This window comes from Scatophagus argus, chromosome 12 (assembly GCF_020382885.2).
Source record: "Scatophagus argus isolate fScaArg1 chromosome 12, fScaArg1.pri, whole genome shotgun sequence".
Classification (NCBI taxonomy): domain Eukaryota; kingdom Metazoa; phylum Chordata; class Actinopteri; family Scatophagidae; genus Scatophagus; species Scatophagus argus.
Genome location: NC_058504.1, coordinates 15,256,975 through 15,267,533, shown reverse-complemented (window position 1 = coordinate 15,267,533; position 10,559 = coordinate 15,256,975). Strand labels below are relative to the sequence as shown.

The window sequence follows — 10,559 nt, the reverse complement described above, 5'->3', positions numbered from 1 at the left end:
ACTTATTGGGAAGCAGAGGAGAACCAGCCACTGAACCAAACCTCTTGTAGTTTAAATTTAAATAGCCTGTTTTTCTCCAAAGGGAAATCATTCTCCACATCAATAATCTATTGTTTCCATGTGAAAAACACACTCTTGACAATTTTCTTTTATAACCACAGAGCATAGACAAATCACTGGCATATGTTTCAGGTTTTCTTAACAAGGAGCACCATACACTGGAGCTTTTATGGTGGCATCAAGCTCACACACTGTAACACATTTTTCACTAGAACCTAAAACTGAAACCAATAAAACCAATGGTCTCTGAGCCCAAATACATCATGGTAAATCTCTGTTATTTCAGTGTCATTGTACAGATTACTAAAGATGCCCTGTTACTTCTATGTTTATGTCCATAGAATGTATTTATAATCGCTCAAACTGGAGTAATAAAAATAAAATATCTATTCTTTCTGTATCTTATTGTGGTTCTCATGAATATAGAACATGACATCCATTTTCAGTCGGTGTGAGACGCTGGTGCTGATAATAGTGTTTTGTATATTTTTCATACTACAAAATGATTGTAGAGGGAGCATTGCAATTGAGGGCAGCATCTCTGTGATGCTGTATGTGAGAGCTTTGCTCCTCCTAAAAAAAACTGCATAGTTTTTGCATAAAAGGATAAGGATTTTTATTATAATTAGCATAACCCACAAATGGACCAAAACCGACAATGAATTCATCCTTCTAACAAGTACCAACTTTGAAGCCGCAGCCAAATATACTATGTGCCTCTCTGCTACTGAGCTCAGTATCATAAAAAAAACAAAACAAAAAACAAACAAAAAAAAAAAAACATTAAAAATACAGAAAAAGAGCCAAACAAGAACCAGACTGGTGTATTGGATGATTTATTCTTTACAGTGGACACAGATGGTGTAGCTTTTTCCTAATGGCTTATCAAACTAACAAAGCAAGGAGCCACATCTACCAGCGTGTTCCATGACGTGTGCTCAACATGGATGGCTGCAGTTTTGAAAAAAATGCTGCTGCAGAGTTGTTTCAAAATAAGCCAGAGTATCATCCAATGGTATGGCTCTTTCATGTGTTTTTTATGGATTTGGGAGGGCGATGGAGTCCTGCTGCACAGAGGCACGAGCTACAAGCTGTGGCTAAGCACACAGCACAGGATAAATTCAGTGCTGTTTTTGGTCTTTTAATGGGATATGTTGGTAACAGATAAAAAGATAAAATAACACCAATGTGATCATTTAAATGTAGCTTTGGGTGCAACAAACTGTAGCAGCACTGTGAGAACAACTCAGATGTAATGTACTATGTAATGGTACAAGTGGCTTGGTTTCTTTTTATGGTCCAGTAAAGAACAGTAGCAGACTATAGTTCATCTAGTACAAGTAGTCCCACTTGCCCCCGGCCTAAAGCTGCTTGGCGACTACCTAATGATCTGCCCTCTGTAAGATGGATGGCCTGGAGATACCACTGAGGCTGCTGAGACTAAAATGTGTATGCTCCCAGTGTGTGTGAGGGAACTAACAACAGTGGGCAACAAGCACATTTTAAGCCTATACACTGTATCTGCTGTTTCCTGTCAAGAAAACCCTGTTACCAAGAGATGCTGCCTGACAGCTAATTTTTTCTACTAGTTGGTCCAGTTCTGATGGCAGGATGGGAGAACAACTTTCACGGCAAGATTCACAACTCCTAGGATGTTTCATTTCTTCTCTAACCGCTCTCATTATTCACAGCATTATCTCGCAGATTCAGAGCTATTTTGCAAAGTCATTCCTCGCCAGCTGAGGCCAGGCCCAGCGTTAGACCTCAACTGCATCGGCTGCAGTTCACCATCAGATGGCAGTCCACTAGTGGCTTTTTCAGATGTGGGTTACCGGTGGAAGGGGAAGGTTGCATCGGTGGAGCTTTGGTGTCTCGTACCTGTGCTACTCTCCCAAAGGACTTCCTGAAGGTATCTTATCGCTTAGATCACATTACATTGACTTTCATTGGCACCAATTTAATCTTAAGTGTTAATCCAGGAAACTGGGCTTTTCACAGATCCTTCAGATGAAATACAGTGAGGTTGACTGAGCTTACTCCAAGGAAATCTGCCCTGCTTTTTCTGTGAAAAACTGGAAACGTCCTTTGAAGTTAAGCCTATTTTTATCCCAAGAGGCACAGACATTCATTTGTCAGTGATGGTTAAATGTTAGGCCTGTGCAGTGAATTCTCCATTTTTCCGGACAAATTGAACAGCCAATTTTTACACAAACAGACCCAGATATTTTTAATTATAAAGTTTAATAAACGTCTGACCTCATAAATCCTTTGCAAAATCCTTTAAAGGTGCAATAGTTTTACTGATGGTAATCAACATATCTCAGTGTTTACACACAATACCAACAGAAATCAAATGCCTTATCACAAACCACATTCAGCAGCAAGACAGTCCACAGGTACCACAGGCAACTCTCAAGCCTACTCATAGATCTTAAAAATTGTACACATTCATTTCGATTTGCTCTACTGAAACCACTAACTACACTGGAAACCTTTTCACAGCTGTAAAGATGCACTGAGCTCTCCATGTGTGGCTGACAGCTTACTACCTCAATATATTACAATAAAAAACAGCCCACTAGGCAGCCTGTGGCATTTGCTAAAACTATGTTCAAACTCAGCCCCATTCACACATTCACATCTGTTTGTTTTTCCTCCCTTCTCCCACCAATATCTATAATTAGCACTTTAGTTGGATATTGAAGTACAGTGGCTCTCCATAATGCAACAATGAAGTTATGACTACATCTGAGCTCTTTGTTTTTTGTTGTTTGCTTGAGTTTCAGTTAAGAATTCCAGTAAAATACCCTTTTGGGTTGAAAGAGGAAGAGTGAAGTGGCGTCAAGAAATCCCCAGTCAGCAGTGATGTAATGACTCATTTGAAGACCAGGGAAGGCTGGATGAGTCACATTCTTAGGGAATGAATCTTTTCCTGTTCCATACAATAAGGTCTGGGGAGACAGAGAGCAAAACAGGAAATCACACTGCCATTGGTAGAGACTTGGATTTACGTCACAGCAACCTCAAAAATCCAAATAAACCATTAAAGTGTTTCCAGTGTACTAATGACTTTAAAATGAGGGAGTGATGACTTTTTTTCCACCCGAATGAGTTCAGTATTTCATTGTAAATCTATTTCACTTTATGATCCACAGATTGCTTTAAGTTATTAATGTTTTCTGATGCTGGGAAAGGTTTGTTTACATCAGTGATTTCTGTAAACGCAGCAGAAAGACAGGCCAATATGTTTGATTATAATACATTAACAAACACGCAAAATGCTGATTTCGCATCATTCAACTGGACAGGTTTTTTGCTTGAACTTATTGTGACGTAAATGTTGACTGTGCGGTGTAATGGCTCTAGAATAATGACACCATCGGCATTTAGACTGACTCCATATAAACCTTGCTTTCACAATGCAATTTTGTCAGCCACCGAGCATGAAATCTTCTGGGAAAATGAAGGTTAACTGGTGATCCAGTCAGGCTGACAGCCTGGCACCATTTTTATTTGCTTTCGTGTCTCCATTATAAACTAAACGAATGAATAAATCCATGCATTTACTGTGTTGTTGCAATCCAGTTGTCTTTCGAACAGAGATGAAAACAATAGCAGCACCTGGAAATGCATGGGGGGTCAACTTTAAAGTGGTGTCATATGAGAGATATCATTTCATAGCACAGCACCAACTCCTTTTATGGTTCAAGCTTCTCATCCTGCCTTTGGTGAGTTTTGCAAGAATAACAAAGCAATGATCTGAGTCCTTGATCTGGGCTCAGAGACTGGCCTCAGTTATGTAAGACCAGGTCAGAATGTGGCAATTCATTATGTGTGTGTTTTGTTGGTTAGGTGTGTGTGTGTGTGTTGGGTGGTTGAACAAACTAATTCTTTGGGAGAGAACACTGTTAGCCTGGACCATTTAGGGAGCTCTCAAGGGAAAAGGTGTTGCTCCAGTCTCTCATCAGGCAGATGACAGAAGTCTGCGTGCCCTGCATGCTACCCTCATCTTGGCCATGATAGCTTCGCTGCACAGGCCATATCTTTGCTTCATTTACTCATTGTCTGATAATAACAAGAGTCTCCTTTCCGCTGTACTCAATTACATCTTCATTAGTTTGCTAACTAGCTTAAAACAAGGCAGCATTGTGTGTAGACATTTTAAGTCTTTGTGACATTTATTACCAAGATGCCTTAGTCTAAAGGTGGGTGGTGAATAGGGTACAACATGATATTTATTATGTCTTCATCTCTTAAGCCCATTGACTGTCTCATCACAGCATCAACTCATTTTAATTTACCAGCTAATGAACTCAGCTGCGTTCATCATTCACTCTGTCTGTTATCTAAACAAGGCGACTGGCTGACACATTGGCCTCTTTGGTGGGCTGCCAATCAAATACCGGTCTAGTAGTAATTAGCTAAACAATTGGGAGGTGGTCCCATAAGACAAACTGATATATTACATCAGATCCCATTTGAAGAGCAATCTAATAAAAATCATAACAGCATAATTAGCTGCCGGTGACTTTTCGTGTGCAATGAAATGACAATGCAAATTAGAGCAGGTAAATGTGGCAGCAGTGTCAAGTGCCAGGTGAAATACAGAGCTAAAGATCCAAATCATACTGTCACAAAATCATCGGACACGCAAAAGGAGAATTCCAGACAAACACCTTTCAGTTTCATCAGTACCACACTGTCACGTTTCCTGCATTACTGCAATTCCTCGCCTTCAGACTATGAAAACAGGATGTGTCCTTAGTTTGCAAGGGAAGTTCCATCATGTCAAAGGCAATTTTGTTTGTAACCATCCTGAACAGCTGTGGCCTCAATCAGTCATCCTTGCTTTTCTCTAAGTGGAACAGACAACACAAGAGGAGCAGGTTACTCTACACCAGCCTTGTGTATTTCCCTATTGTTTGAACGCTCTCGTTTTCCCTTTCGGTCTCTTTCTGCTCCAGCTATTCTGTTTTGCTTTACAGTAATGTCACATTTTAAGTTCATTTGCTCTCACAACCACACTCTTCTCTCCCTTTCTCCCCGGACTAATATCAGCTTTTGTCCCGGTCAGCTGGGTTAAATAGTTAGCAAGTGTTCAGAGCAGTGAACTTTCAGAACAAGCTGTCTTTTAATGAGACATAAACAGACAAGGAACAGTATCTTAAATGTGTATTCTTTGTTCCTTCTGCTGGAAAAGCATCTCCATCCAAGCAGTCTATCCATAATTTATCACCAAACTCAATGGTATAGATGAAGGGTCATACCAACCAGCTGTCCAGGGATTTTTAAGGGGAAAACAATGACAATTCAATAAACCGTTGGCCCATGACAACTGTTTTCAAGGTTTCCTTCCTTTTCCATCACCCTGAATCCAGAATCTCATGTGTGATTGCAATAAGCTGTGTAGCTAAATATTTCAGAGATTGCTGGTTTTTGTTCCTCCTTCAGACTCATCCTCAATTTAAATCTTGACAGTTCTGCTGCAGACTAAAAATAATTTAGCATACTTCAGCTGGATTATACCACTGATGTCACTCAAAGTAAAATCAGAAGTCACAAGTGAAAAATCAGACTTTACAACCACAACATTCACTTTGAACTTGTCTGTTTCTCTAAGTGTTGCTTTGACTACAAGGAGCAGACACCTGTAAATGGATTACACTCAGTAGACCTAACTTTATAAATGACAGCAGAATATAAACACGAGCGTGATAGAAACCGCTGAAATCATATATACATATATATGTGTGTGTGTGTGTGCACGCGCGTGTGTATATATAGTATATATATATATATATATACTATATATACATATATATCACCAAGACAAATTCCTAGTAATGTGAAACCTCTTCATTTACATGGCAATAAAGTCTTTTCTGATTCTGATTCTGATATACATGTATGTATATATACATACATACACACACATACGCATATATATATATATATGTGTGTGTGTGTGTGTGTGTGTGATTGAAGCAGAACAATCCATTCCCTTCTGTTCAGAGCTCAGGTTTGCAGAAATAAGTTATAGCAGAATCAAAGTCCCCGCTTACAAATAACAGCCGAAAGTCTAAACAAGCATTGTTTCTCACAGCAGAATTGACGCACTTCCCTTTTAAACCGTCTTCACATGACGCCTGAGCTAAATATGTGGGTTTCCTGATTTGGTGGCAGAAGTGAAACTCAAAGCGTAATCACAGCAGACATACAGGAAGCATCGGTACAAACGAAGAAGAATAGAAGAAGGGCTCCTGAGACATGTGGTGTGACAGTAGCAACAGTCAATTTAGGGGACAGTGAAGGTGTAGGCACATTGAATATAATTTGTTGTCAGTGCTGTCAGGAGAATTTTTTAGAAAAGTGAAAGGCTTTCTACTGCGTGTAGAATCAGAGGTGGCCAACAAGGCCAAGAGCTTCTCTGCACTAAATTTAAAACAAGATTAAATTTAGTTTTATATATACTGACAGAAATGAAATACATTATGACATACCATCAAAATGTAGTTTAATTCATTTGTGCATTCATCTGTACAAAGATTTCTATTTAAAAAAAAGAATATAAACAAGAACTGTACACTAAAAATGCTGGCACATTAAGGACATTTTACACACAGCAGATCTGAAACCATTGGACTAAAAATTATTTTAAAGTGCCATTTGTAATTTTGAATGAAACATAGATCAGCCTCCTTGAAAAAAAATGGTACTGAGGATTTGGGTTTTTTGCTGTAATAGTACTTAGGAATTTGAAATGAGGCATGAAATGTGCTTTCTATACTCTCTGCAGCATTTTCTTTTTCTTCCCAGACAGATGGAAGTTGTGTCTTGTTTCGAGAATGTGTCATACATCTTGGATCTGACGCTGCAGGGATGTCGTCTTGCTGGATGCGGCGTCGCCAGGGGTCTGAGGGTGCTCTTGCATTTTGGAATGGGGTGCCCTTTTAATTTCTATCGTTAACCTTTTCCCCAGGAGCAGCCAGGGGAGCGTTTTGCCTCTTCAGATCTGCTCTGGTGTAGATCTGCCTCTCCGCTTGGCAGTAGCCAGCCATGTCGCCCCAGCCTCCCCCACCCACCCACCCACCCGTGTACGTGGCTCAGTTTCCGTCTCTGTTCACATTTCTAAAAAAGAGAGAGGAAGAGCAAACCACAGAAGCTCAGCAGCCAGAATAAGAGAATAATCACACAGGCATGTGAACACACATACCTGCACTGACTAATAAGTGAAGCTTGTAAAGATGGGGGGGGAGTTGGGCCTACGATTAATGTATAACATTAATTCTCTCTGCGTCAAAAACACTAATAACAAAAGGATATATGTTATTTTATATGGTTTGTGTGTTTCTGTGTGTGCACACAGAGCCATGCATGCCTTCATTGGACTCCACAGCTTTAGTGCTGATAGCAGGACCATAATCCTTGTGTAGTCAAGTATGCTATTATCACTAAAGGTCGTGTAGATAGTCCACCTGAGTCCCCAGACGTGGCATTTACACACAAGAGGTGTTCAGAGATAAACTGTGGGGGGGGGGGCTATACAACGTAGGAACAAAGTGGCTATACACACTGTTTTTCAATGTGTAACATACACTTAGTGTCTCTGCCAGCATTACACTCTGCAGCCTGCACGCTTGTCAGTTTTAATGCAAAAAAAATAAGGAATAGATAGGATGTTAGGGGGTGTAATTCTCTTAAATAGAATAGAATAAAAGGTACCTGCAAGTTCCTGGTCCAACATGTTGATAAAAGTCTCAAGTTCACTTGTGTCTCCCAGCTTGGCTGCAGAAAGATGACAGACAGAAAAGGAATTTGAGAAAATACATGAAAAAGAAAAAAAAAAAAAAACAGCAGTGGAACATTTTTGTGGAGAAATGAGGCTCAGTTCGATGGTATTTCCTTTGGACCAGAAGCTGAAAACTAATCTAAGTCCCAAAATGACTGTATATACTGCTTCTGGATGGGGAAAAACATTTTCTGCTTCTTTTCTATAAACTGAGATAAGGCTGATCTTAAGTGCTATTTTATGGCTTAAGATCAGCAGCTTTATGCATCCAACCAGAATCCCTGTTGTAAATGTGTGTGTAAACACAGACAGAATGACTGACACCTCCTTCTTGTTTTCATCCATTGAAATGTAACAGTAGTACTGTGTCATTTAAACACACCTGAGCCACTCTCTCCACATAACATAACAGCACAAACAACCCCTGCAGGAGACGTGGAGGGGAGGGCGAGACGTCACAGTCACAGCGGCAGAGACTTTGTTGTGTAAAAACAAAAGAGCTCCTAGCCAAATGTAGAGGGGTATTTTTGTGTGGCTGTGATAGTGATCAGAGAAAAAGCGATAGTGATCACTGTAAGAACGAGGGCTATCTGGATGGAGATAGGCTGATGGGAGTCTCTAGTACCTTTCGGTGCCAGCGTTATGCCTGCTGTGTGAAGCTCCTCCTCACTGGTGTTCAAACTGTTTCCCAAAGAAGCTTCGCTGCCTGGGGGAGAGAGAAAAACAAGGAGGGAGTGAGCAGAAATAATAATAAACAGAATACAAGCATTAAGGGCAGCCAATGCAAATGATCAACAACAGTGACAATGATTTTCACACAATGCAGGTGTCGCACATAATGACAATAATGCGCAGGTAAACCCAGGTTTGCTGTTAGTGACTCCTCAGTGTAAGCTTTTTGAGAGCGGTTTGTTTGGATACTGATGACGCATGGGAGCAGATAAACACTTTCTTCTTTTATCTCATAACCGTCAATAAACACAACAACAGCAGCGACAAAAAAAAAAAATACTTTAAGACAATTACAAGATGCGTTATCCAGTTGGCCATAACTGCAGTTCATTCCTGTGCACAGCTGCCATGTTGTCATAAGCAAAAAAAAAAGGTGAAAACTTTGGTGAAAGTATACAGGGCTATTGTATTACTAATTTTATGTAAATTTAAAAAAAACTGCAGTTGTTTGGGCTGAAAGGTGGGGCTCAACCGGCACCAATGGGAACTCCTTCCATGAGCGCTGACAACCAGCAAACATTACTTTGATCACAGTGAAACAGTCTTAATGGTGGCGATTCCCTCACTTACTGTAATCTGAGTCCTCGACTAAACTGTCATCTGCCTGGCCTGTACAGCTTTTAGCCTCCTGCAGGATGCGCTGATATACGTGAGATCTGCTTTGAGAAGGGGCCTTCAGCTCCTCCACTGCATCCTGGAACTCCTGCAGCAAGTCGCCCAGCTCGCGCTCCAAGTCTGCGGAAAATGTGACAGCAGTTGGAGAGAAACCACATTACTCCTCTGAAAGAAAACATTAAGATTATCTCAAGTTATATCAGAAAGCAATAAAAAAAAAATAATCATGTTAAAGTCCTCATTTAATGTGTAAATAATACAAACAAAAAACATAACTCAAAGATCTTTTCAAATATACATAATAATAACTTATGACATAAATATCTTCTGGGTGAGAATGAAATTAAATAAAAGCTAAAAGCCAAAACCGGCAGATGACATCAATGTCAGTGGGTTGTATCAGATAAACCCAACAGCCCATAAGGCATATAAAACATATAACAGCCTGTAAAACAACTGGCGCACAATCCGCAATAAATATAACATTTTAAGTTAAGTCTCGGTTGCTTTGGGGTGAAACAAAGCAACACTTTTGGCCATTTTGTGAAGAAATGCACTTTCATACTGTGGGAGTATGAGATGCGCACCATTTCATCCCAAAGTTGTTTTATTTGGCTAACATGAATATGACAGAGCTGTAACAGTCCCCTATGGGTAGGCCATGTAAGAAACAGATACAAGACACATGTGAGATGTTTGTAAGCTGTGAAGGGACACAGATATGTGCGGTGTCGCCTGTCAAAAACACAGCAACAGGAAAAAAGCAGGGATGAAACGTGTAACGTGAAAGCATGGTAGGTTACATCATTTACAAAGCTTCTCATTCTCTCCGTGTATCTTGTCATTTGTACCAGCCTCTTGTGATATATAAAAAGCAACAGGAGAGTCTGGGATTTTAAGAGGTTAAAATAAAGGTTACAGCCTCTCTGAAGATATTAGACCTTTAGTCTTTTGTTATAGGCCTATCAGCGCCTTCACTGCTGCATCATTCAATGGCTCGAGCAATCGTCGGACTTACCTGTGCTAATGTCTGAGGACATGTCGGTGCGGTGAGATGAATTAATAAATTAAAAAACGCGAATCGACTGCTGGGTTTCTGAACGGTTAAACGCTGACAAGCAACGCACTTTATTATGGCACCTCCAGACCCGCCCAGCCCAGGACCAGACCCAGACCAGACCAGCCAATGAGGTCACAGAGAGACCACAGAGTTCTGCTGTAACTGGAAAAAGTGGGCGGAAAGTTGAAAGGGAAACCATTTGCAAATGAGACAGACGTTATGCAACAGCAGTTTTTTCCCCTCCACGCTTCCAAATTGAGACGAAGACTTTGTGTGGACTTTAAAATTGACCGGTTTAGTATT

The 10,559-nt window shown here is 40.3% G+C and overlaps 1 protein-coding gene across 1 annotated transcript; it reads right to left on the bottom strand.

Annotated features, from left to right (window-relative positions):
• Positions 1–6,557: 6,557 nt before the first annotated feature.
• On the bottom strand, positions 6,558–10,371 carry si:dkey-27i16.2 (regulator of cell cycle RGCC-like). The gene is made up of 5 exons (XM_046406038.1): positions 10,215–10,371; positions 9,152–9,316; positions 8,475–8,555; positions 7,783–7,845; positions 6,558–7,188 (listed from the first exon to the last, which is right to left on the bottom strand). The coding sequence occupies exons 1-5, from the start codon at positions 10,234–10,236 to the stop codon at positions 7,181–7,183; spliced, it is 339 nt and encodes a 112-aa protein (XP_046261994.1). The 5' UTR covers positions 10,237–10,371; the 3' UTR covers positions 6,558–7,180.
• Positions 10,372–10,559: the final 188 nt, after the last annotated feature.